Raw genomic sequence first — 26,894 nt, 5'->3', positions numbered from 1 at the left:
AAAAGACACGTGAAGAAACAGTGACAACCTGACAAAGAACAAAAGAACTAAAGAGAAATGGAGGAACATTCTGTGACTGATGAGTATAAGTGTTCTTTTTGGGTCCAAGTGTGTGAGACGACCCCCAAAGTCTGAATACAAGCGTCAGGCTCTGGTCACAGGTCAGGGGTCACAGGTCAGGGCTCTGGACACAGGTCAGGGGTCACAGGTCAGGGCTCGGGTCACAGGTCAGGGGTCACAGGTCAGGGGTCACAGGTCAAGGCTCTGGACACAGGTCAGGGGTCACAGGTCAGGGGTCACAGGTCAAGGCTCTGGACACAGGTCAGGGGTCACAGGTCAGGGGTCACAGGTCAAGGCTCTGGACACAGGTCAGGGGTCACAGGTCATAGACGACGTAACAAAGAAACGAAAACTTGAATTTGAAAGAAGTGATTTTTAATAAAACATTTTCGTAACAACAAACATTTCAAACCAAGATAAAAGTCAAACAGATTTAAATTAAACTGGACTCTGCGGCGCCGACGTGAAAATCACCAAATCTCAACGTGTCACCAATGAGCTTTGTCCAAAGTGTGGTTACTATAGCAACGCCAGCGCCAAAGAGTCTGAGCCACTTCAGGGTCAAAGTGTCCTGCCCGGAGACACACGACAACTGTGTGTAATGCCACGAGCTGGGATTTAACCCTCGAGTTACCACGGCAACGTCTGCACTGCAAAATAAACAGGATTTACACCAAAATATACCAAACTAAAACTTTATCAGACTGAAGTTTGGACTCAGTGTTTGTGTTTTCACTTCTATGGGGCATTAGAGTCCTGTGTGATGTCACGTAGTACTTTAATTGCAGAGGTCACACAGTTTAGTGACAAAAGTGGATTTAGTGTTTCACTTTAAATGTAAATGTGCGTCCAAACTTTAGGCTGAACTTTCATCGTCTTCACTCCAGAAAATCTCTTCAAACTCGTCAGGAATGTTTAAAACAAACCCCGAGCCAACACCACTTTTCAGAGCTCCTTCTTCTCTCCGCCCGCCGTTTCACCTCCGAGCGCCGCCTCCTCCGGGGCCTCCTCCGGGGCCTCCTCCGGGGCCTCCTCCGGGGCGTGGGGTCCCGGGCCGGTCTTTGGGGTGTGGGGGTCCTGGTTCTGGGTCTCGGGGCTGAAGGTCAGAGAGGCAGAGTTGATGCAGTAGCGTTTTCTCGTGGGCCTGGGTCCGTCGTCAAACACGTGCCCCAGATGAGCGCCGCACTGGAACAGGACGCACAAGGACGTCACACACACAGTACGTCACACACACAGTACGTCATCACACACACATTATGCAGCGTGTGTGTGTCAGGTGCAGCGTGTGTGTGTCAGGTGCGGGGTGTGTGTGTGTGTGTGTCAGGTGCGGGGTGTGTGTGTGTGTGTGTCAGGTGGGGTGTGTGTGTGTGTGTCAGGTGGGGTGTGTGTGTGTCAGGTGCAGTGTGTGTGTGTGTGTCAGGTGCAGTGTGTGTGTGTGTGTCAGGTGCAGTGTGTGTGTGTGTGTGTCAGGTGCAGTGTGTGTGTGTGTGTGTCAGGTGCAGTGTGTGTGTGTGTGTGTCAGGTGCAGTGTGTAGTGTGTGTGTCAGGTGCAGTGTGTAGTGTGTGTGTCAGGTGTGTGTCAGGTGCAGTGTGTCAGGTGTGTGTCAGGTGTGTGTCAGGTGCAGTGTGTCAGGTGTGTGTCAGGTGCAGTGTGTAGTGTGTGTCAGGTGCAGCGTGTGTGTCAGGTGCAGCGTGTGTGTGTGTCAGGTGCAGCGTGTGTGTGTGTCAGGTGCAGTGTGTGTGTGTGTCAGGTGCAGTGTGTGTGTGTGTCAGGTGCAGTGTGTGTGTCAGGTGCAGTGTGTGTGTCAGGTGCAGTGTGTGTGTCAGGTGCAGTGTGTGTGTGTCAGGTGCAGCGTGTGTGTGTCAGGTGCAGTGTGTGTGTCAGGTGCAGTGTGTGTGTCAGGTGCAGTGTGTGTGTGTCAGGTGCAGTGTGTGTCAGGTGCAGTGTGTGTCAGGGGCTGTACCTGTGCACAGTTGGTCTCCACGCGGTGCATGCCGTAGGTGAAGTCGTCCGTCTGGTCGATGGCGTCTTTGGCGAGGAGGTCATAGAAGGACGGCCAGCCTGAAACACAGGACACAACGTGAAACTCCAGAGTGAAGCTTTATTCTGACGCCTCGGCAACGACCTCAAGGTTTCAGGAGTGACAGGAGTGAGTCAGAGCTTTGGCGGACATGTTTTTTGTGTTTGTTTAATTCTGAGGGAGGGCATCTGACACACACACGGGGAGGGCATCTGACACACACACGGGGAGGGCATCTGACACACACACGGGGAGGGCATCTGACACACACACGGGGAGGGCATCTGACACACACACGGGGGGCATCTGACACACACACGGGGGGCATCTGACACACACACGGGGAGGGCATCTGACACTAAACACTGTGCTCTTCTATGTCTCGTGTCTTTGGTGCCCTCTAGTGGTGACTGTGTGAACTGTCCCACACACAGAACAGTTTACACAGGGACACAGTGGCTCAGCGTTCACCCTCTAACCAGGGGGTGACAGTTTAAACCTTCATTTAACTAAATAAAAGTATTTTTATTGTCTATAATCGTAACTTGTGTATAACTTAGACACATTTTGTTTACGGTGGATTGATAAAACGTATGGATTTACCTCTGCGTGTGTCACATCTGCTGCTCGTGTCAAACAGGAAGTCAAATAAATAAACTACAAAAAACATCACTGAGTAAAATAGAACAATGTAAACTATAAATATATTTACACAAACTGAGTCTGAGGTTTAATCATGTTCTAATGTTTTTACCTCCTCAAACACACACTGGAGTTGTGTTTGTTTCATTCACATGTTTGAGTCACTTTATTATTCGTCTGTTTCATCTACAAAGATCAAAATGAGACGTTCCACCTTGTGATGTCATCAAGTGTTTTCATGTGAACAGCTCAGACTAAAGAGGAGGAGAGGAGACAAGAGGAGGAGACAAAAGGAGGAGAGGAGACAAGAGGAGGAGACAAAAGAAGGAGAGGAAGAGAGGAGGAGACAAGAGGAGGAGAGGAGGAGACAAAAGGAGGAGAGGAAGAGAGGAGGAGACAAGGGGAGGAGAGGAGACAAGAGGAGGAGACAAGAGGAGGAGAGGAGACAAAAGAAGGAGAGGAAGAGAGGAGAGGAAGAGAGGAGACAAGAGGAGGAGACGAGTTTAAGTTAACTCCTCCTTTTACCTTTAGTTCAGTCGAGATAAGAGACAACTCCAGGACTGAAATGATCCAAATGATTCTATAAATGAAGGTGTGTGGAGTTTAAAAACACAGTGGAGCACTTCCTGTATCACCACATGATGACATCACAAGGTGGAACAGAGTGTTTTCTCTAATTCTGCAGGTTTGTGTGTTGGACCTGGAGTTGTGTTTTGTTTGTGATTAGAGCAGATCAGAAAATGTGAGAGATAAAAGACATAAAACTGGACACTGACCTGAGCCGGAGTCGAATTTGGTTTTGGAGCTGAAAGAAAAACAAAAACAGTTTTATCGACGTTTTATGAAGTCGAGTTTTGTGTTTTGTTCTGCAGTGACGGGGCCTCACCTGAAGAGCGGCGCTCCACACACCACACAGCTGTACGTGCCGTCCTCTTTGTTAAACGTCAGCTCCCCCGTGAACGCACTGAGGACACAGCGGCAGAGTGGTTAGCCCGAGGAGGTGGGGAGTGTGACTGTGGCAGAGTGGTTAGCCCGAGGAGGTGGGGAGTGTGACTGTGGCAGAGTGGTTAGCCCGAGGAGGTGGGGTGTGTGACTGTGGCAGAGTGGTTAGCAGACTCACCTCTCTGTCCCCCTCTCCTGGGTGACGTGGTACTGCATCGGGGTGAGTCGCTCCTTCAGCTCCTCTTTGGTGAACGTCACGGGCCATGTCTTCTTCGTGCGGCGAGCTCCTGAAAAATGTCCGTCAAACGTTAGAGCGACTCCCAGAAGACAAAACGGGACGTGTGGGAGGGCATCTGACACACGGGGAGGGCATCTGACACACAGGGGGAGGGCATCTGACACACACGGGGAGGGCATCTGACACACACGGGGAGGGCATCTGACATTAAACACTGTGCTCTTCTATGTCTCGTGTCTTTAGTGCCCTCTAGTGGTGACTGTGTGAACTGTCCCACACACAGAACACGGTTTAAACAGGGACACAGTGGCTCAGCGTTCGCCCTCTAACCAGGGGGTGACCGGGCGGCGTGATCGATGGCGGTCGGAGGCGCCGCCGGAGCGGACGGACAGCTGCGTCTGTCAGTCTGCCCCGGGGCAACTGTGGCGCTATCTCACAACCACCATCTGGAGTGAGCAGGAGGGGAGAGCGGGAGGCGGCAGCAGCTCATCGTTTACCGGGAATGTTCCACACTATGGCATTAAACTTATCCGTCCAGATCCAGCAGAGAGGATGCAGGTGTTTCAGGGCATGTTAGCGCGTTAGCATGTTAGCATTTTAGCATGTTAGCCACAAAACGGAGCGTAACGATTCAGAAATTACAACTTCTTTAAATCCGTATTTGGACTGATTCATGTTTGAGTTTAATCTTTAATCAACTGTTTTCAAGACGCCATTTTGTTGCCATCTGCCCCCGTTTAACCTCCACTGTGACACGCCCACTGTGACATCATAAGGTGGAACACAGCGTTTTCAGTTTGAGAGAAGAACTCCTTGTGTTTCTCGTGTCGTTTGTTGGCCATCGCTAAAAGACCGTTACGTTTGATGCCATTGTGGAAAAATTCAGGCAAAACAATAACATCTCCATGACGATAAGCAGGTGGCAAACCCTGTCAGAAAAGTTACACAGTGCAGCTTTAAAGTCCCAGTATGACTCGACTCTCTGATCTGTTCTCATGTCGTTTCCTCGTCACACACAGACCTGGAGTTGTGTTTTTGTTTCATTCTCACAGGTTTAACACACAAACCTGCAGATTTAGGCTGAGAAAACACTCTGTTCCACCTTGTGATGTCATCATGTGGTGATACAGGAAGTGCTCCACTGTGTTTTTAAACTCCACCTTCACTAGAATCATTTGTTTCATTTCAGTCCTGGAGTTGTCTCTTATCTCGACTGAACTAAAGGTAAAAGGAGGAGTTAACATGAAAACTACCACTTGATGACATCACAAGGTGGAATAGTGTATTTTGATGTTTGTAGATGTCACAGACTAATAATAAAGTGACTCAAACATGTGAATGAAACAAAACACAACTCCAGGTCTGTTTTTGATGAAACAGCATTTGTGCGATACAGGACTTTTAAACAGTTATTGTAATGAAACACAGCAAACGCAGGCAGAGGTCATGGGTCAAAGGTCATCAGTAAAGCACAGGTCAGGTCAATCTGTTACTACAAAGGGACTCAAAAGTGAATCAGAATATGCATCATGATTTGAGAAGTTTTACTACTACTACTACTACTTTACCAAATCTTTTTACCCCATAAATATTTTCTCTCATTAAATCTGTGTCAGATCATGATCCATATTCCTGCTGATTTCTAAGCAGTGCATTTGTGCTGTTGCTTTTGTGTGTGCATGTTCTCAGAGCGTGTTGGGTTTGTGTGTTCAGAAAGTGTGTGCCGACTCTCTGCGTGTGTAGTGTGCGTGTGCCGACTCTCTGCGTGTGTGTGCCGACTCTCTGCGTGTGTGTGCCGACTCTCTGCGTGTGTGCGTGTGTGTGTGCCGACTCTCTGCGTGTGTGTGCCGACTCTCTGCGTGTGTGCGTGTGTGTGTGCCGACTCTCTGCGTGTGTGTGCCGACTCTCTGCGTGTGTGTGCCGACTCTCTGCGTGTGTGCGTGTGCCGACTCTCTGCGTGTGTGCGTGTGCCGACTCTCTGCGTGTGTGCGTGTGCCGACTCTCTGCGTGTGTGCGTGTGCCGACTCTCTGCGTGTGTGCGTGTGCCGACTCTCTGCGTGTGCGTGTGTGCTGTGCGTGTTCTAGAGGAAGCGTGCGCACACACCAGCCGCAGTGTTAGCCACAGCACCACACAGCAGCCACATGAGGACCTGAGGGGAGGCTGCACGCGCGCAGAGTCACCGGCTGGCCCTTGGACACCAGGTGCAGCAGGTTAAAGCCCGACATCTCCACAGGTCATAGGTCAGAGGTCAGACGGAGCGGCGGACAGGCCTAAGGCTCTGCAACACACATTTAGACTTTTAATAATCACAACAAAGACACACCTTGGATTTGAGGCCGAGTGTTTAGAAGTGACCGGACGTCTACGTTAGAAAACTGTGGTGTCCGGTGGAGCTGACGGCGCCGTAAACGTCATCACAACAAAGCGTCGTGCAGCGCCCCCTATGGACAGATGCACGTCGCACTAGAGCAGCACGTTTTATTACATTTGGACCAAAATGACGACGCGACGCTGCAGAATCTACGAGTATCAACGATTAAGAAAAAAAAACTGGAGAAGGAAGAGCGGACGTCACAGGGGGCGTGTCACGGGGGGCGTGTCACGGGGGGGCGTGGCAAAGCAGGCACATTCACCCGAGGGCTCAAGGACGGGTCAGACGCTGTGATAAACACCAGTAAGCTCCGCCCCTCCGCACACCGCCACAGTCACACAGGCGAGAGGAGCGGACCGATAACCTTTGGGTTGGTGGGTGAACGCTCTACCACTGAGCCACTGAGGGGGGATTTACTTCTATGTCGTATTAACAAGTTTCACTTTCACCCCTCCCTCCCTTTGCTCTCTGTGCTAAGCCCCTCCCCTTCAGAGCACCATCACAACACTGCACTACTGAACGAGTGAGACGCTGTACTCTACCTAAGAGGCCAGCAGAGGGCGCAGCGTGCACAGATACGATGCCTTGCCCGGTGGCACGATGGAAGACGGAGAGGAGAGTCCTCCTGAGGAGCACAGCCATAAACCGATCAGGCTGAAGAGAAAGAGAGAAGAGAAAGAAGAGAGAGAAGAGAGAGAGGGAAGACAGGATGAAATGATTACACTTTGACCTCCACTGTACGCACACAATAAACACTAAAGAGAGAGGAGGAGAGAGGAGGACAGAAGTGGAGAGAGGAGGACAGAAGTGGAGAGAGGAGGACAAAAGAGGAGAGAGGGACAAAAGAGGAGAGAGGGACAAAAGAGGAGAGAGGGACAAAAGAGGAGAGAGGGACAAAAGAGGGAGAGAAGAGGGAGGAAAGAGTGAGAGGGAAAGGAGAAGAGAGAAGAACTTTTAGCACAAGATCTCATGATTGTCTACGTCTAAATACTGAACAATGGAGACGAGGAGAGAGGAGGAGGAAGAGAGAAGGAAGAGGAGGGAGAAAGAGGAGGAGAGAAGGAGGGAGGGAGGAGGGAGAAAGAGGAGGAGAGGTGGAGGGAGAAAGAGGAGGGAGAAGGGAAGGAGGGAGGGAGGAGGGAGAAAGAGGAGGAGGGAGAAAGAGGAGGGAGGGCGGCTTTTGGTTCTTTTTCTTCCCCAAAATGGAGTCCATCTAAAACTGCAGCACTTTAATAATGTGGAACATTTCTGCTCCTGTTTTCACAGTTTTAAGTGGATGATGTAAATGGACCTGTGCAGGAGTTTGTTTGTTTGTTTGTTTGTTTGTTTGTTTGTTCTGGAGTTGAACTGGGCTCATGAAACAGTTTGGTACCAGAACCAGGTCGACTCCAGACACAAACACAACTCTCTCCTTTAAGTCTCATCATTTCATCATTTCACTAAAACGGAGCCTCAAAACTTTTAAAACGGGTTTGGACTGAATCCTCTGACCCGGGTCCATCTGTACAAACAAACAAACAAACAAACAAACAAGAAATAAAAGAAAAACATGAAGGTTCACTGTAGTAAAGTCACGACTCTGTGGAATGAGGCAGGATGGAAATAAAACATGACTCTACAAAAATAATAAACTAAACAAATATTAGGACGTCATGTGTTTTTGGGCTCAAGTCTCTGGAGTCGTCTGAGCTGATCTTCTGTCACTTCAGAGTTCAAGCATCAACATTAGGAAGAAAAAGATTCAGTTACAATAAAAAATTAGGTCCAGTTCCAACAAAGTCCGGTTAAAGTCCGGTTAAAGACAGTAAACTCGGCTCTGCTGCTGTTTAAGAGTCTGCACAGACACAGAGAGACACAGAGAGACACAAAGAGACACAGAGACACAGAGACGAGGCTTTAGGAAACTACGGAAAAACATCTCTAATATTAATAAAATGTTTAAGTTAAAAATATGTCACTTTTCACACTGTTCGACATTTTACACTTTATAAAGTTTATGCTCTGTCATTACGTCATGTTGCTCGTGTGTAAAAAGTGAACTGTACCTGACACCAGCGACACGCACCACAGGAATAAAACTGGACCGAACCGAGCCAGGACCGAGCCGGGACAAAGTCAGGACAGAGTCAGGACAGAGTCAGGACAGAGCCGCAGAAAACTCGAGCCTGTGTGTCTAGAGTTGTCCAGTTGTGTCTGTGGCGCAGACCTTTTATGGAGACGAGCCTCAGCGCCGGAAGTGAGTGTGACGTAACAGGAAGCAGGAAGTCCACAACAACAACAACAAAAAACAAACGAAATAATAATAATAATAATAATAATAATAATAATAATAATAATAATAATAATAATAATAATAATAATAAACTGCATATTTGAAGTTTACTCTTGGATAAGATAAAAATCACTTTTTTCATTATATTTAGCAGAAATCCATTGAAACAAAGTTGTTTGTCATTTACAGATGCGTAAAATGTGATCTGTGTGTAATCATCTTATTTCAAACACACAGAGGCCCCGTTCTGACAGTGACACACGGATATCGGCAAATATCGGTCCAGTCGATCTCCAGGACATTTAAACTGATGTAATGAGACGATTTACTGATCAGAAAGTCTGAGAATGTTTCCATTTCTATCAAACTTTATTTATAAAACACTTTTCATACAAAAATGAAACGCAGTGTTTAATCTTTTATTTACTGTCGTTACCTGAGACCAGCTGTGACACATTTGGATCAGTTTTGTCTTATTTTATTTTTCTTTTAAGGATAAATGCTGTTTTCAGTCTCTGGTATCGGTTGATATCGAGTATTTGCAGGAATCTGTAGAATTGAAATCAGTATCAGAAGTGAAAAGAAGAATCAGAGAGAGAAGGACGAAGGTTTGAGCTGCACAAAGAATGAAACATATATAAAACATATTTATGAAACCAAACAGGCCTGTGCCTCTGCTGTGGACAAAACATCAGCCCAACAGGTCACTCTGGTCCACCAGGTCACTCTGGTCCACCAGGTCACTCTGGTCCATCTGTATCACTCTGGTCCACCAGGTCACTCTGGTCCACCTGTATCACTCTGGTCCACCAGGTCACTCTGGTCCACCAGGTCACTCTGGTCCATCTGTATCACTCTGGTCCACCAGGTCACTCTGGTCCACCAGTATCACTCTGGTCCATCTGTATCACTCTGGTCCAACAGGTCACTCTGGTCCACCAGGTCACTCTGGTCCACCTGTATCACTCTGGTCCACCAGGTCACTCTGGTCCACCAGCTCACTCTGGTCCACCAGGTCACTCTGGTCCATCTGTATCACTCTGGTCCAACAGGTCACTCTGGTCCATCTGTATCACTCTGGTCCACCAGGTCACTCTGGTCCATCTGTATCACTCTGGTCCAACAGGTCACTCTGGTCCACCAGGTCACTCTGGTCCACCTGTATCACTCTGGTCCACCAGGTCACTCTGGTCCACCAGGTCACTCTGGTCCACCAGTATCACTGACCTTTAGCCTTCGACCTCATGGACTGCAAACTCTACAGAAAAGGTGCTGAGGTAAACAATAAGTTTGGCTAAACAAATGTGCAAATATTAAGATAGAGAAACAATATAACAAATATGCAACTGAGCAAATTACCATTTAAAATAGGTAATAAACAAAAAACAATGAACTCATAATAAACAGAAACATTTATTTCCAGTGTGACAGGGGACATTTTGAATCAACCAGGGTTTATCCGCCGCTGTCCTGCAGAAGCCCCTCAGGGGTCGCAAGGGTCATGAGGGCCCTTCATCACTGCTTACAGTTTTAATAGTGTAATTATACTTGTGTTGTGTTACTGTTATAATCATGATCCTTGTGTTTTCTAAAGAGCACATTATACAAACTGGACTTTTGGATCTTTTATCATGTTATAACTCGTTCCCTCATTAAACTCCTGGTTTTGTATTTTTCTTTTTTCTCACTTGTTTGATGAATCCTCGTTCACTTCTCTCCCTCCAGCCCCATAAAAACACCAGGGTTTGACTTTCACACTTTTGTGTCTCCTGCTGTTCTAAAGTCCAGAAACCTGAGCTTTTGTGTTTGTGTCATGTCCCTCTGCTGCCAGCAGATGGCGCCCTGACCCCAGTCCTCAGTCTGAACATGGACTTTTTCGATTATTATTTTGAATTTGCAGCCCCATACAGTTCCTTTACCTTTTAGTTTATATTTCCATTGTAAAAATGTGTTCCACTGATGATAAGTTGAACTTTATTTGAGATGATGCTGTTCATCAGGTTTTACTCCAGAATCACAGGTTTTTCTTTTTGTGCATTTTAGCTCCTGATAATTCCATGTTCATGATAAAACTAAAGGTCCAGTGACTCAGACTCAGGTTGTTGGTGTTTGTCAGTGAAGTGATGCAGTTTTTTCACTTTTCTTAAACCTCCAGTCGTGTCTTTATGTGAGAAAAGGAGCAGTTTAGTGAGTTTGAAAAGTCCTTCATTAAAAAGTAACAAAAGTCTTTAACATTTTAGTTCAATCAGAATATACAGTTTTACTAAATATACTAAATATACTAAATATATTAAATATACTAAATATACTAAATACACTAAATACACTAAATACACTAAATACACTAAATACACTAAATACACTAAATACACTAAATATACTAAATATATTAAATGCACTGACATCGTTACAATCCCAAACATGTGGATAAAAGTCCAGTGTGTGTTGGTTCCACATTCAGAGACACGAGTTGAACACAAACACACACACAAACACATGAAAGCTCCGCACACTTTGGCTGTTACTGGACAAACTGGTGAAATGAGAAACTTTATTAGGCCCGAGCCCCTACAGGGCGTAGGGCCAATTGCTTCTGCAACGATGAGTGCGAAGCACTCATCGTTGCAGACTGTCTTCACAAAATTGCTTATGTATCCTGGCATACGGATCTGGTGTTTAAAGTGATGGAAGAGGTCTAATTATTAGAGGAATAGCCTTTGTATTCAGAGGGTGTCCACAGGCTCTGACAGTATTGGTCTTGTTGTTAAACGTTCGTCTTGTTTTTGTTGTTATTGTATAAAGAAAGACAATAAAAAATTCCCATAAGCAGGTAAAGAACCATTGGGTAGCTACTCACAAATATTTAATTATTTGATGGGTAAAGAGGCTGGGACCTGCAGCCTGGTAGAATAGATAAAAAATTAAATAAAAGACAAAAAAAAGACACCCACGGCCTCCAGGTCATTCTTGGCCTGGGGAAGAGCCTCATCTAGGATAGGATAGGCTATAGTTTAGGAGTGCACCCTAAAGAGAGTAATCCTTATGGAAAAAAGTTATAAAAAGACAATAAAAATAATCTCGTAACAGGATGAACTATGGGTAGCTGTTCACAAACTTTTTAAGGTTTGATGGGCAAAGAGCCTGAAACCTGCAGGCTGGTAGAATAGATGAAAAATTTAATAAAAGACAAAAAAAAGACGCCCATGGCCTCCAGGTCATTCGTGGCCTGGGGAAGAGTCTCATCTAGGAAAGGTGGACTATATTTAGATAATTACGAGAGCTACTCGAGGAACGAGTAAAGAGCTGACGAGCTATTTATGTGGCATCGATGCAGTGTTCGTTTATGTCTAATGTCATATCGTTTGTATTGAGTAAGGCATACGTAGTCTGCCCTTAAAGTGTTGGTCAAGTATGTGACGAGGGTATTCTGGGTTCTCCCAGGGCAAAGCAGTGTTGCATAACTCAGTCTGGGAATTCTGTAGTCTGAAGTAAGGTGAGACTGTGTGCTATTTTTGGGGTAGCGTCTGTCACTGCTGTGTGGATACAAAATTGCCAGAGGAGCCTGAAAAAATTATATGTTGACTAGACCTATAACACGAAAAAGTTAAGATTGTTAATATTACAATAAAGACCAGGTAGACAGCGTGGAAAAAGGTAATTGTTTTTTGCATGTTTTGCATGTTAATAGTGTATAGTTTAACATGGAGAGACAACCCAGTGTCACAGTCAAAAATTTTGACATTAAGGTCAAAAATGAGGATGATTTGCCAAGACGTGAAAGGAGGGAGTTCAGAAATCTATTAAAATGAAATCCACAATTAAAAGAAGTCCCACAAAAATCTGCGAACAGACTTACACCCAGAAAATATGGATGATTACCAAATTGGGAGTGTACTATGTTGAACCTTATTTGACTGAGTTGTCTACATGGTCTGATAATAGTTACCCACGTGAAGGTAGTTTCAAAGGAGACAAATTGAATCTTGCACGGGGCATATATAGTTGACAAAACTAAAATTGCTGACCCAAAATGGAGCTCAAGTTATTAGTTTTCTGCAGCAAAACAATACTAAAGTGAGTCTAGAAAACGTCAGGTTAAAGTTGCAATAATCTTTCCAGACTCAGATCTAGTGGATAAGTCTGAAAAACAATGGTGAAAGGCTTGCATACAGTCCTGGTATGAAGAAGGTCACCGGGCTGTCCTAAAATTAGACGATGGCAATAGAAAGGACAAAATAGGAATCAAGAAGGACCAGCTGGTTTTTGTTACAGAACTCCTCAAAGTTGAATTTAAACACATTTTTAAATTGATTAAAGACAAAAAAGACCCTGCAATAAATTTGGCTCCAATATGTTCCTATGTTATTAGCTGTTAGGCAACATGTGTCAAGCTAGTTGAAAAGCAAACCGGGAAGTAAATAGATGTTATAAACCCTGTAGAATAAGCAGCAAAAATGTGTAAATTCGGCAATGGTAAAACAGACATTTCTGTTGATAAAATTGAAATTTTACCCAATTGAATTTTGTCTAAAGTACCCAGTTCTTTGGGTGCATTGCAGGCCAATCATGTGGGTCTTCTGCAGGTTCCACCATACCAAGCTAAGATCGATTACAGTAAATTCCATGTATATGTCAAACAATATCCATTGTCCCAGGAAAAGGAACAGGGAATTAAACCAGTCATTGAGAGTCTAATAGATCAAGGAGTTGTTGTTAAAAACAAAATTTAAGAAAGGTTAATGAAATAGTTTTTCCTTTAGCTCCAACAGTGCCTGATGTCAATGCTATACTGACAACATTGCCACCATGTTCTAAATTTTACACAGTTATTGATCTATCATCCGCCTATTTTTCCATTCCCATTGACAATGAGACACAAGAATTAATTGGATTTCAATTTCAAAATGAAAGTTTTTGCTTAACCAGATTGAGTCAAGGTTTTCTAGATTCAGCGACCTGTTTGTGTAGCATTATAAAATGGCATTTGTCGCGCCTCAATCTCCCTGGGTCCTCTGTGTTAGTACAGTATTTTGACGACCTTCTCATTGCCTCACATACAGAAAAGGATTGCCTTCAAGACTCCATTGCACTTTTGTTACATTTGGGGGACATAAGGTATCACTCGCTAAAATGCAATTTTGCCAAGCTGCTGTCAGATATCTGGGATATATTTTGAAAGACGGGTGTCGTTTTCTGTCTATGGAAAGAGTGACTACAATCATGGACTTAAAGAGACCTAATATAAAGAATGAAATGATGTCTTTTTTGGGGCTGGTTAATTACTCTCGTCCATGGCTTCCCAATTATGCCTTATACGATGCTGTTTTACGTAAGGCTACACTGAAAGACAAAACAGAGACTGTGTTGTGAACTGATGAAATGAAACATGCCTGTCGACACATCAAGTACCTTCTTTGCAATGCTCCGGCCTTGGGACTACCGGATTATACAATGACTTTCCACCTTTATGTCTCCAATGATGGGTTGGGAGTCTATGCGGTGTTGGCACAGCTCCATGGGGGAGGAATGCGACCAGTGGCTTATTATTCTAAAATCTTGCCTCTTATTGTTCAAGGAATGGTGCCTTGTTTGAGGGCTGTGGCGGCCGCTGCTATTATGGTGAAAAATTTCAAACTATTGTGTTAGCTCATCTGCTAGTGTTGCATACTACACACATGATTTTAATCATCTTAAACAATATTAGTAATCAACATATGACAAGTCAAAGAAGGAGCAATTATGAGCTTATCCTAACAGGTACTCAAAATCTCACTATTTCCACGGCCTCACATACTAACCCTGCTGTACATTTACAGGTTCTATTGCACGGCTCAGACTATGAACCAGAGGAAAAATCACATGATTGTTTGAAACTAATATCAGGAACAACAAGCATTAGAATGGATTTACAGCAAACTCCATTAGTCCATAGTGATTTGATACTTTTCTGTGATGGATCAGCAATGAGACCTGATGATTAAACTCTATTAGCAAGATATGCAGTTATTGACAAACAAAAAAAAATCTGTATTGAAGCCTATGGCTTACCTGTCAAATCTGCTCAGGCAGCAGACGTAGTGGCTTTGACACGAGCTTGTACCATAGCTGAGAATAAACGTGTAACCATCTACACATTCTAAATTCTAAATATGCATTTTCTGTGGCGCGTGATTTTGGTAAAATCTGGGAAAACAGGGGTCATAACAGCTGCAGGAAAAGAAATACAATAATTCCATTTGTACACAGTCTTATGCATGCAAATTATCAAGCAATCAGCCTATATTGACAAATTATTTTTTTCAGTAGCGTAAGAAAAACACGTAAGGCTCTGTATTCAACAATGTATGGTTGTAACCCAGCAGTAAATCCAGCTAGGCATGAGCACCTTTCAATGCCAGAAGGACCTTTTCAACAATTACAAGTGGACTTCACTCATATGCCAAGGTGTAGAGGCTATTCCTATTTATTGGTCATAGTAGATAGATTCTCTAGATGGCCTGAGGCATTTCCTACTAGAAAAGAAAACGCACAAACTGTTGTTAAATGTCTAATGGAGTATATTATACCATAGTTTGGTATACCTATGTTCATTGATTCGGACGATGGGACTCCTTTCACGTCAAGAGTAACAAAATTATTGGCTACAGCATTGGGCATCAAGTGGCAATTTCATGTGCCATGGCATCCACCTTCAAGTGGGATGGTAGAAAGACTTAACAGAACAATAAAAACAAAATAATGAAAATTCACATGTCTCGACAAATGACATGGTTAGACACATTACCTCTGACACTATTGTCTATCAGAACAATGCCCTGTAAATCAACTGGCTTATCTCCTCATGAAATTCTAATGAGTCATCCATTTCCGTTGGCAGCCAAGGAGACCAATCCAGCACCAGACCTCACGAATTTGCAAGAATTGCAACAACAATATGTGCACAACTTATTCACATTTATTGCTCAGTATCTCCAACAGGTCTTTGATGCTGGTCCGGTGCTGTCTGAAAAGCCTACTCATCCGTTTCAACTCAGTGACTTGGGGTTGATCCGGAGTTTGAAGTCAACTGAAACAAACCACGATACGGGGAACCCGTTGAGGTGTTACTGGTTACAAGGACCGCCGTAAAGGTTAAGGGGACGCCCTCATGGGTCCACGCCAGTCGAGTCAAAGCGGCGCCAACAACAATGACATCCGCTTTACCACCATGAATTTAACCTTACAAATGCCTATTTTCTCCACTAAGCATGCCTTAGGCATGTTACTTATGATAGGAGGGGTTTTAGGTCTGTTTATATACAACACTGACCCTTACTTTATGAGTACTTTATGCTTAGGAAAAAGAGAAACTACACAAGACTTGACTACTTTACCTAGAGACTTCCCTGAAGTTGTTAGGGAAGGGAAAGAGTTCAAATCTAGAAATGGGGAATATAACAGAATAAGCTTAGAGGATTTAACTGAACAGATGACTGAAAGGTTTTTCTTTTTGTTGCAGGCCACCACAAATGCACAGCCCAAACCTAGCATGGTTGGCCGAAGGAGGAGAGACCTATCCCACATCCCGGTGAACCATCTTGATTTTCAATGCTTATATTACCCCCTTTTTGTCAATGCTACTCAGCCTTTCTACGTAAACAACGTTACTTTCTTAGAAATTAAACTAAACAAGGTTTCTGTTAGAGTCCAGTACCAATCAACTATAGGAGAGGAAATAATGTCATTGGCAACAGTTCTAACTCATTTCAAAGAACTAGCCTCTGTAGACCATTGTAATAATTTATGGAAAACATTTACACCTGGATTATATGCACAGCTAGATACACACTGTGATAGAAATTTAAGCATAATCATGTTGTGTATTTAAAAAGCATTTGATCTGTGTCAGTCTGCCAGACCCAGACGAGACATTAACATGTGTGAAGCTCTGTCTCCATCCCACAAGAAACTTGCTGTTGTTCTGTCTAAGTGTAAAAGTTCATTATCATATGGGTGTGAAACAAAGTCACTCTGCTTTGAAATGTATGTAGCATTGTCATTCTGGTATAAAATAGTGAGAGCTCAGATGCTCGGGGAGGTGGCTGGTGGGTGGTTGGTTGGTTGAGACTTGGACTTAGGGGAGAGGGGAACTGGGGGAGAGGCCAGGAGGCTACCGGTCTGTGGCCAGGACAGGCCTGGGCCCTGTCCTGTCTGTATCTGCTGTAACAAACAATAAACCTTTTTTCCTGTATTGCAAAACTCACCGAGCTTCGTAAATGGATTACTTTTCATCTACAACTGTAATTTTTTCCACAACAACCAGCTAGACAGTTCTGATCAGTTTCTACTTCCTCAATCTGATGAAATTACCTTTTCCATATGTACCACACTTCCTCTTACAGGAGACCTTGGTGCGCCAACTGCATGCATTTTAGTTTTTCAATATGTAATGCAAACACACCCTTTACTACAAAACAAGATAGTCTTCTAGTTAGACCTAACAATTTATTAATTACACTTCTAAATGTTGACGATACTGATAGGATTAATCCGCATGATAAATCGAGTTTAAGATATGCAATATATTCTAATATTACAATTATTGATCAACAAAAGTCTGCTGTTAATAAGATACATATTACTACACTACACATCCCTGACCATTATCCATCTGCATTTCTATGAATGATCTTACTTATGTTGTTCAACCTTCTAATTTTATATCTACTTCCAATTCACACATCCAAAAACGTAGTGTACTAGGTGGATAAGTACACTTATTCAATTCAAACCCTAAATCTCTTGCTTCTAGATTTCATGCTTTGCCTGATGAATTTAAACCTTTTACTAGTACACAAATGTTTTTTAAATCTTGGTTTGCTAGTACGAGTCTTCAATATGACAATCATTATCTCATAGCTTTTACTAGACATGATTTAGTTAAATTATCTAATGAGACAATCTGTGGTTTCCAAGCTGTGAATGCTGAATTGATAATCTTGAAACAATTTATACAACACAATCGAGTAGCTTTAGATTATCTGACTGCTGAGTTGGGGGGAGTTTGTTCAATTGTGGGTGGTGATAGCTGTTGTACTTATTTACCATCTACAGAGGAAGGTAAGGCAAATTTGACAACGGCTATAATGAACTTGCAATCCCTCAATCAGGAAATTGTCCAAACTCATTGGGATGCAAGAGCAACTAGTGGTATCTTCTCTTTTCCAGGGATGGATAAGATAGCTGATTTCCTTAGGAATAATTCAATTTTTGGATGGTTCATTGGGATTTTCTCTCCCCTTCTTATAATAACTTTGGTGGCAGGACTATTAATTTGTTGTTGTTTGCCCCTTATTACATCATTTACGCTGATACATAATCCTCAGACTATGACTATTTATGCCTCTGATCCTGTTGCTACTGATGCTGCCTCTACTTGCAGTGTTTCATCCGCAGTATCGAGTACCCCTTCTTCTGTGTGCTGATGCATATCCTTCCACACTGGTTGAGGACGCAGATTGAGGTGTCGAACGAGATGATAATCGGAGATGGCAATCAATGTAACGAATAACTAAATTCGAAAAGGACTTGGAACAACTATCGAGGACGATCGGATGAATTAGCCGATGAACTTGGACCGGATGTCGTTGGAAAAGAAGACAAGCTGAAAAAACATAGTCTACTTTATTATATAGTATCTATGATAGTAGTAGATACAGTTTACTAAACTTTTCAATTTGTGTTATACTTTTATTTCCTTTATGGGGTTATCAAAAACGAATAAGTGTCTTAGACGGCCACAGGGGGCACCTGGGTCGTGAGATAGGTTTTCCCATCTGAAAGGTTCAGGAATATTGAATGGTATAAATTAGTGCCCTGGTGGGTTTTTTCCTTCTCATACTTATTGGTCTAGCATTATCACAATTGAATAAAGCTGAATAATAATATGAAAATAAAATAAAAAAGTAAAAGATTAAAATAAAATAAAAAAGAGAGGATTGAAAGCATGATTTTTACTCTTAAATCTTGAGTTGATTACTTCGTGTCTTAAGCGTGGAGGTGAACTTGTTTCTCTGTAAGAATGTGACAAACTTATTTTAAAGATGTCTTCACTAGAACCAGCTGCTTCGGTCACATGATACTAGTTTCCCTCTTCAGGTTGACAAGAGTCTAGTCATCCATCTTTTAGTGACTGCAGCATCTCTCAGTGACGTATTCTACCTCTCTGTGAACAGCTAACCGTACATCCCTTTGTGACCTTGTACGGACAGTTTGTAAAATGAGTTAAGTCCTTGTAAGAACTGTCTTCTATAGATAGTACCTTTAAGGGGCTTTAAGTACTGAAAAACTCATCTGAAACATAACGCATGTGCCTGCTGTCTGCAACTTCATTCATCTGATCAGATAAACTTCTTTCAACTCTCTACCTGGTCTACAATCTCTTCCTTCACGATTACAAAACTGTCTCTAAACTGTCTCTAAAGTGTCTCTGCATAGAAAAGGACGCACATAAAGATTAGAATAGACAAGCGCGGGGCCCAGTGACTGCAAACTTGAACACAACCTGTAACCAACCTGACGAGGAGCAAATGTCTTTATTCACTTATTGTGAATAAAGACATTGTAAAAGTTCTTTGGTCCCTCCGCCCCGCTGGTTACGACAGGGGAGGCTCCAGGACCGCACAGAGCACTCAGAGCTCCGCCCCCTTCACTGGGTTCGTCACAACTGCTGCAGCCACTAACCTGAGGTTTAGAGCAGAAGATAAACCCACACAGTGGACTTGTTTGAGCGCATAACAGGAAGCTATAGCTTCTCCTGTTGTGTTATAATACAGTTTCCAAAGCTCCGACTCTAGAGTAAAAGAGGAGGAGTTTAAACAGGGAGTTATAAAAAGTGCGCTTGTGTGGGACCTGGATGCTTCTTTAAATTCTTCAGTTGCTCCTTCATCAGTTTTTAAAGACTTTTTCTTCCCAAACGACGTTGCTTTTGTCTCCTAAACTTGGTAAGTGTCAAACTGAAGAGTTAAAGAGCTTCATGAACAGAGTGAGGGTGTAAATATTTGACTTGCTGCAGACTTGTCTCTTCTGTCTTTATTCCTCTTGTCCTCAGATTTGATGTTTTGTCAGGATTAAGTTTAAATCCCGAGGACAAAACTCTATTCTGTGGTTTTGTCACATCTTCATAGACTTTAGTTTAACATTATCTCTGGAGTTTTTATGTGTTTATTTCTCCTCGTGTTTCTTTATTTCCTTCGTTTTCTCAGTTTTAAATCATCTGAAGTTTTTCCTGTATATTTTTGTTAGTTGTGCATTTTTGCCTATTTGTAAGTTTAGTTTTTATGTTTTGGTTTCGCACAGGAGGTTTACAAGATCTATACTGTTTTCTCTTCGCTTTCCGCCATTCCACTCTGCTCACGCGCCTTGTCCCAGAGCACACACGTCTCTCCTGGTGTCTCATGTCGGGTCTTTAGTTCACTGCTGAGTCCTGTTTTCTTTATTTTGTGTAGGTGAAGTTTATGTGTTTTTTTTATTCACACACATTTAACAGAATGAAGTTTATTTGTCCAGACTCATGTTTGGAGGAGCTGATGTTCATAGAGTTGATTGTGACATTGTTTTTTTTTCTGTTGCTCTTGTTTGAGTTGATCTTGACAAACGGCCTTATGCAGGATCATGTCTCAGGCTTTTATTTTGTTAAGTCTGTGTGGCTCATGGTAGAGCCATGGTGCATGTGCCTCCTTAAACACTTGTGCAGCTCATGGACATGTGTCATGTTAAACATCTGTGTTTACTTCAGACTTTTCCCTCCTCAGGCTGATGGAGCTCAGTGAGAATCCTGGAGATCACTCTGGTCCAAAGTGAGTCCGAGTCCAGGTTCAATCTGGTCTAAGTTCGGTCTAACAACAACAAATCTAACACACTTGTTTTTCTCACAGGGACCACAGCTCTGCAACAAACCCACTCACCACTAGAGGGCGTAAACGTGAGCGGACCGCCCTGACCACGTGAGTGCACGCGGCTCCCTGGCGCCCCCTGCCGTCTGAGTTGGGTCTGAGTTGGGTCTGAGTTGGGTCTGAGTTGGGTCTAAGTTGGGTCTAAGTTGGGTCTAAGTTGGGTCTAAGTTGGGTCTAAGTTGGGTCTAAGTTGGGTCTAAGTTGGGTCTAAGTTGGGTCTAAGTTGGGTCTAAGTTGGGTCTAAGTTGGGTCTCAGTTGGGTCTAAGTTGGGTCTAAGTTGGGTCTCAGTTGGGTCTCAGTTGGGTCTAAGTTGGGTCTCAGTTGGGTCTCAGTTGGGTCTCAGTTGGGTCTCAGTTGGGTCTCAGTTGGGTCTAAGTTCGGTCTCAGTCGGGTCTCAGTTGGGTCTCAGTCGGGTCTCAGTTGGGTCTCAGTTGGGTCTTGGTCCAGTCTGTGAAGTATTAGTTTTGAGGCTCTGAACGTTCCGTCCCAGACTGATGTGTAGGACTGAGGGACAGAGGGACACATTTCCGTCTGGTGAGAGACACATTAGGTCACTACAGGCGTAGGGCGCCACCCACAGGCCGACCAAAGCATTACAGTTTGGCTCTAACAGCTCTACAGTTTACAACTGTGTAGAACATCAGCACACGAGACTAAATGTGCTCTAAACATGAATGTGAGCAAAAAGACACAACAATCCTGCACAGAGCGCCCCCTGCTGGTAATATCCCGGGTTTAACACTTGTCCTAAAGTCGTGTGGTGAAGCATTAACTAAATGTGACTCATGTGATCCACTGATGCCTGTGACTCATTTTATTTTGTGACTCTGTGGTTCACAGTTTGTGTTCTGTCTCTTTCAGTCCTGTAGGGGGCAGCACCTTCAGAGACTGGTCAAAAGAACTCATCATGAACTTCAAAAAGCCACGATGTTTAACGTAAGTTACAAATATAAAGTTGAACTCTGCAGCAGCAGGTCTGTAAAGTCCAGGTTTAGATCCTCCAGGAAAAGAAAAAACTGTAAAGGTGGTGCCCTCTGCTGGTGGGGCAGTGTCAGTGTCTCAGAGTCTTGTTCATGACGGAGGTCCCGGTTTAGTCCTGGTTTAGTCCTGGTTTAGTCCTGGTTTAGTCCTGGTTTAGTCCTGGTTTAGTCCTGGTTTAGTCCTGGTTTAGTCCTGGTTTAGTCCTGGTTTAGTCCTGGTTTCCTTCTGGAGGAGATGAAGGAAGTGTCTGGGGTGAGTGAAGTCTGAGGCCGTGTCCCAATTCACCAAATGCACCTTTTGAAGGGTCCTTCGAAGTTCTCTTCAAAGTGCAGTTTGAAGGTTCCTCAGTGTAGCCTCCATCTTGCTGAAGTGGGACAGGTCTACACCACGGACCGCACTTCCACCTCTGTCTTTGAGCGTACGATACACACATTACATACGTTATTTTTAATTATTTATTATTTAATAGAAGAAAAGTCAAGATGTCGTCGTCACAGCCGTTTCTTTCTGTTTAGATTGAATATCAATAGGCAAATATAACGTTTGAGGTGATTTTTTTTACTCAATTGTAGCTACTTCATAACTTAAACAAAATAAACCTTGTGAAAACGTAATAACAGAGACAGAGGAAACAGGATCATTTTCACATTCATAGTCTATAAACCAGAGACACTGATTAGTTGTACATATAGTGGGATATTTCAGTTTAATGGTTCAGTATTTTGTCCAGTGTCTACACCACTTTAATAACAGTAGAGGGCGCTGTTTCCCTTCTGTGCTGTGCCAGTTCTTTCCATCTGATTATTATAAGGTATTTTCTATCAGTGCAGCTACATCAAACTAGTGTCTTGATTTACTAACACGAAGGTAAATGACACGTGTCCACCAGGGGGCGCAGACCTATGGAATGTACCGGAACACATGAAGATTTAGTGCCCGTCTCAGGACTCTGTTCTGTCTGTTCTGTCTGTTCTGTCTGTTCTGTCTGTTCTCTCTGTTCTGTCTGTTCTGTCTGTTCTGTCTGTTCTGTCTGTTCTCTCTGTTCTGTCTGTTCTGTCTGTTCTGTCTGTTCTGTCTGTTCTGTCTGTTCTGTCTGTTCTGTCCTTTCCTCAGAGTCCGTTGCTTCATTGTTCACATTACCTGTGTGGATCATTAAACTCTTCTGACTTTATGTTTCTCTTGGTCTTTGACACAATAAAAATGAACATTCTTACATTTTTCTTATTGCAGTAATAATTTTTAATGATAAAAATGTCTCTTATTGTCAATAACTGCACATTCCTTTATTCCATGTAACTCTCCTCCTTTTTAATCAAACACACTGTACAGATCTTTATTCAGATTTAACAGTTTCATGTCGCACTGATGAGGTAAACCAGTACGAACATTTGAACGTGTATTACACAGTGGACTCCATTTTCTTCTCTTTTTTGCGTAGCCGCGGTGCATGATGGGATATAGAAGTGCGTGAAGTGTGCACGGATGCAGCTTCGGTTACGGCCGATCTCCATGGAAACGGTGGGAAGAGCAGGGCAGGTTTGTCGGGTGCGTTCAGTAGGGTGGGTTGAAATGGGACAGCCCTTATCGCGCTGGAAATGACATAACTGCCCTTCGATGCACACTTTGAATGGTGATTCTAAGGCCAGTTTGGCGAATTGGGACACGGCCTGACAGTCCCTGCTCAGACCCGGGTCGTCTCAGAGTCAGGAGGATCATCCTCCATCTTGGATTAATAACATTTCCTCGTGTCTCCTTCAGCACATTGCGCCCCCTGCTGGTATTGTCCTGGGTTTAACTCTTGTTTTACTCTGAGGTTCTCTGTTTTGGGACCTGTTTGTGATGTTGTTTCTCTTTCAGTCCTGTAGGGGGCAGCACCTTCAGAGATCGCTCAAAGCAGAGACTCATAAACTTCAAAAAGTCCCGTCGTTTACAGTAAGTCTCTATAAACAGTTAAAGTTCATCTGCAGCAGCGTCTCAACCTGAGGTCCAGGCCCTGTGGTTTAGACCTGGTTTAGTCCTGGTTTAGTCCTGGTTTAGTCCTGGTTTAGTCCTGGTCTAGTCCTGGTCTAGTCCTGGTCTAGTCCTGGTGTTTATTCTAGATGTCCACAGCGCCCCCTACAGCTCACACGTGTGAACCTGTTAAAATGTGTTTTTTGTTTATGGTTTTGTTCTGTTCGTTGAATCGTTTTTGTTCCATCAGAAAACGCAGACGCAGAGTCAAAGTGACGTCCAGAGGAAAAGCTCCATCTGCAGAGTGAGTTCCTCCTGAGGTCATCAGGATTTAGGACGATTTAGTCTCATCTTAGGTCTGTTTTTGTGGCATAAACATGTGTCCCTGATTGTTACGTCATGATAAAGAGACGTCACAGCAGCTGGACGTGTGACAAAGTGTTTGTGAAAATGAAAAGTATAAAAATAGAGGAAGTCGATGTTGTTCTGAGTGAAATGACCTCTGCTCATGGAGCTGTTACCTCAGGCTTCACTCTGGACACTTTGGGTCATTTTCACTTTTTTCAGTTCATTATTTCAGTTCAGTTAATGCTCCATTTTGTGAAAAGACAAATTTCTTAAAGATTTTAGTTTCCAAATGTTTTTTGCTGCATTGGAAAAAAGTCACAGTCACATCACTCAGGACATAAATGTCTGTAACATCATCAAAGAATCATAGTTTTTATACTTTTTGGACAAAATCTAAAGATCTCTCCCTGGTCTAATCTGGCGGGGCCAGGACATTTATATATATATATATATATATATATATATATATATATATATATATATTTATATATATATATATATATATATATTTATATTTATATACACAGATACAGTGAGGCTTATTTTTGTGTATTTTACAGTAATATATCAGTGATAAAGACGACCACGCCCACTCCACTGGTCCTGATGAGGCCCGATGAGGACAATCACCTACTCCCCCTCCTCTGGACCTCCCTCCTCCGGACCTCCCTCCTCTGGACCTCCCTCCTCTGGACCTCCCTCCTCTGGACCTCCCTCCGGACCCTGACCTCCCTCCTCCGGACCTCCCTCCGGACCCTGACCTCCCTCCTCCGGACCTCCCTCCTCTGGACCTCCCTCCTCTGGACCTCCCTCCTCTGTCATTCTCCGTGGACAGACTTGTCCCTCAGGTGAGTGTCCAGTTTCTGTTGGGATGTGACAGGTTTAAGGAGCTGTACCTGATGTTTTCAAAATGAGTTTTGTCCCAGTCCAAATATATTTTAACAGAAGCTCTTAGGGTCAAAATGACACTGCTGTGGGAGGAGCCTGTGGGAGGAGCCTGTGGGAGGAGCCTGTGGGAGGAGCCTGTGGGAGGAGGCTGTGGGAGGAGCCTGTGGGAGGAGCCTGTGGGAGGAGCCTGTGGGAGGAGCCTGTGTTTACCTGTAGTTTTGGGGCGTTCTCTGACAGAGTTTACCTGCTGAGTCTCGGCTCGTTAGTGCCATTGTTCCAGCTCAGGGGAGTCGATTCTCTTCAGTCCAGTCCCTTCAGATTCAAAATGACGTCTTGAGTTGAAACGTCTGTATTTGAAAAACAGTGTCCAGATGACGACCACTGAAACGTTTTCTACAAATGAGGCACAGACTGACCTGACTGATCTCATGCTGTTTCACAGAGGACTTCAGTGATGACTCCCTGTGGGGAAGATTCCAGATGATTAAGACGAGGAGCCTGGACAGAACCAGAGTCTCACCTTCATGTTCCTCACCAGAGTCAGATGAGGATCTTCTGTTTGAAAATGAGAGGTTTTTATTTTTTATTTGAACAAAACGTGAATATATATTTGTAATGTATAATACATATATATACGTATATCTTATGTTTCATTTATATTTTATTTATTGTACATATTAATTTAAATATAAAAAGTTCCTGTTCTGCAGTGTCATGTGAACAAATCACCAGCAGATGGAGCCAAAGAGCCTTTTACTGTTGTTTTTACTGTTTACACTTTAGTCTGAGCAGAGTCATGTTCATGTTTGTTCAATCAAATGTACAAAATCTGCTGCTATAATTAAACTGATTTTTAAACTGATTTAACCTTTTGCTGTTTCACTCATTTCAAATATTTTAAGTAAAACTTTCTGTTACTTTCACATTAAAACAGATTTTCACACATCTCTGCACAGATGACGCTGGTTTAAGCAGGAGTCACCCACTGAACTGTTGTTTTTCTGCTCACACTGTTTATATAAATGTTCATATCTAACCTGCTGTGTTACAAACAGGAAGTGATCATGATGCACTTCCTGCTCCATCCACTCTTTGTCCAGTTCACTCTGTGTATAAACAGCGCCCCCTCTGTCCTCTCTCTGTCCTCTCTCTGTGTCCCCTCTGTCCTCTCTCTGTCCTCTCTCTGTCCTCTCTCTGTCCTCTGTGTCCCCTCTGTCCTCTCTCTGTCCCCTCTGTCCTCTCTCTGTCCTCTCTCTGTCCTCTCTCTGTCCTCTCTCTGTCCTCTGTGTCCCCTCTGTCCTCTCTCTGTCCTCTCTCTGTCCTCTCTGTCCTCTCTGTCCCCTCTGTCCTCTCTCTGTCCTCTCTGTCCTCTTTGTGTCCCCTCTGTCCTCTCTCTGTCCTCTCTCTGTCCTCTCTGTCCCCTCTGTCCTCTCTCTGTCCTCTTTGTGTCCCCTCTGTCCTCTCTCTGTCCTCTCTCTGTCCTCTCTCTGTCCTCTCTCTGTCCTCTCTCTGTGTCCCCTCTGTCCTCTCTCTGTCCCCTCTGTCCTCTCTCTGTCCCCTCTGTCCTCTCTCTGTCTCTGCCGCTTCAGACTCATTTTGGTCTTAAATGAAACTCCTGCACATCACACCAGGTTTGTCGCGTCGTAGTGCACAGTTTGTATCATGTTTTTGTGTATTTATGGAGGATTGTCGTGTGGAGATGGGTGATGTAAGGCCTGTGGGCGGAGCCTCGTACGGCTGATCATAAGGACAGATCTCTAGATTACTCAAATGTGCGTGGATGAGATTAAAACCTCTTCATGTTTTTGACGAGGGGACAAAGTCAGAACATGGGAGGAAGTAAAAAAAAAAGGCTCCAACCCACGTTTTTACTGACAGAGGATTAACTGTGGACGTCTCCGTTAATGCAACTAACAAACTTCAACATCCTGGCTCCTGATTGGCTCTTTGGTTGCTATGATACTCACGGTCGAAGTTCTATATAACTGCTCCAAATCGTCTCTTTACCTGCTCCGGCCTCGATGATCTTCGTGTGGAGCTGAAGCTGAGGTGACGTCACGCTCTGTCACGTCTTTACTCTGCGTTTTGTCCATGTGATGATGACCTTTGACCTTTGACCTTTCGGACCTCAGCCGGATGTGCCTTTGACCTTTGTTCAGTTGCAGACTTTTCTAAACGTTAAAAGTCTTTTGATTTTGACCGAACGCCGTTTTCATTCATAAAGTTGTGAGCGTAGCACGGAGCGG

At 43.8% G+C, this 26,894-nt stretch overlaps 2 protein-coding genes across 5 annotated transcripts; one reads left to right on the top strand and one right to left on the bottom strand.

Moving 5' to 3' along the window:
- Positions 1 to 514: 514 nt before the first annotated feature.
- On the bottom strand, positions 515 to 8,474 carry msrb3 (methionine sulfoxide reductase B3). Of its 4 annotated transcripts, none has more exons than XM_055225699.1 (7): positions 8,321 to 8,474; positions 6,818 to 6,929; positions 3,844 to 3,952; positions 3,610 to 3,687; positions 3,500 to 3,528; positions 2,025 to 2,122; positions 515 to 1,245 (listed from the first exon to the last, which is right to left on the bottom strand). In XM_055225699.1, the coding sequence occupies exons 2-7, from the start codon at positions 6,915 to 6,917 to the stop codon at positions 1,006 to 1,008; spliced, it is 654 nt and encodes a 217-aa protein (XP_055081674.1). In that variant the 5' UTR covers positions 6,918 to 6,929; positions 8,321 to 8,474; the 3' UTR covers positions 515 to 1,005. The 4 variants fall into 4 exon arrangements, with proteins under 4 accessions (XP_055081674.1, XP_033831915.1, XP_055081676.1 ...); XM_033976024.2 differs by lacking the exon at positions 6,818 to 6,929 and adding an exon at positions 6,054 to 6,182 and having other exon boundaries at positions 8,321 to 8,383; XM_055225701.1 differs by lacking the exon at positions 6,818 to 6,929 and having other exon boundaries at positions 8,321 to 8,406.
- Positions 8,475 to 19,424: 10,950 nt separating this feature from the next.
- LOC129456686 (uncharacterized) lies at positions 19,425 to 25,368 on the top strand. Its single transcript, XM_055225592.1, has 8 exons — positions 19,425 to 19,529; positions 20,340 to 20,384; positions 20,463 to 20,531; positions 21,343 to 21,417; positions 23,320 to 23,394; positions 23,663 to 23,716; positions 24,321 to 24,608; positions 25,359 to 25,368. The coding sequence occupies exons 2-8, from the start codon at positions 20,344 to 20,346 to the stop codon at positions 25,366 to 25,368; spliced, it is 612 nt and encodes a 203-aa protein (XP_055081567.1). The 5' UTR covers positions 19,425 to 19,529; positions 20,340 to 20,343.
- Positions 25,369 to 26,894: the final 1,526 nt, after the last annotated feature.

The sequence above is a fragment of the Periophthalmus magnuspinnatus genome, chromosome 12, assembly GCF_009829125.3.
Source record: "Periophthalmus magnuspinnatus isolate fPerMag1 chromosome 12, fPerMag1.2.pri, whole genome shotgun sequence".
Classification (NCBI taxonomy): domain Eukaryota; kingdom Metazoa; phylum Chordata; class Actinopteri; order Gobiiformes; family Gobiidae; genus Periophthalmus; species Periophthalmus magnuspinnatus.
The sequence above is the reverse complement of the archived record's forward strand: the minus strand, read 5'-3'. Positions and strand labels throughout refer to the sequence as shown.

Coding starts and splice junctions, on each gene's coding strand:
- msrb3 (XM_055225699.1), bottom strand. CDS start 6,917: ATGGCTGTGCTCCTCAGGAGGACTCTCCTCTCCGTCTTCCATCGTGCC. Junction 3,953..6,817: donor GCCCTCTGCTGGCCTCTTAG/GTAGAGTACAGC, acceptor GACATTTTTCAG/GAGCTCGCCGCACGAAGAAG. Junction 3,688..3,843: donor CAGGAGAGGGGGACAGAGAG/GTGAGTCTGCTA, acceptor CTGTGTCCTCAG/TGCGTTCACGGGGGAGCTGA.
- LOC129456686 (XM_055225592.1), top strand. CDS start 20,344: ATGGAGCTCAGTGAGAATCCTGGAGATCACTCTGGTCCAAA. Junction 20,385..20,462: donor GGAGATCACTCTGGTCCAAA/GTGAGTCCGAGT, acceptor TTTTTCTCACAG/GGACCACAGCTCTGCAACAA. Junction 21,418..23,319: donor AAAAAGCCACGATGTTTAAC/GTAAGTTACAAA, acceptor TTTCTCTTTCAG/TCCTGTAGGGGGCAGCACCT.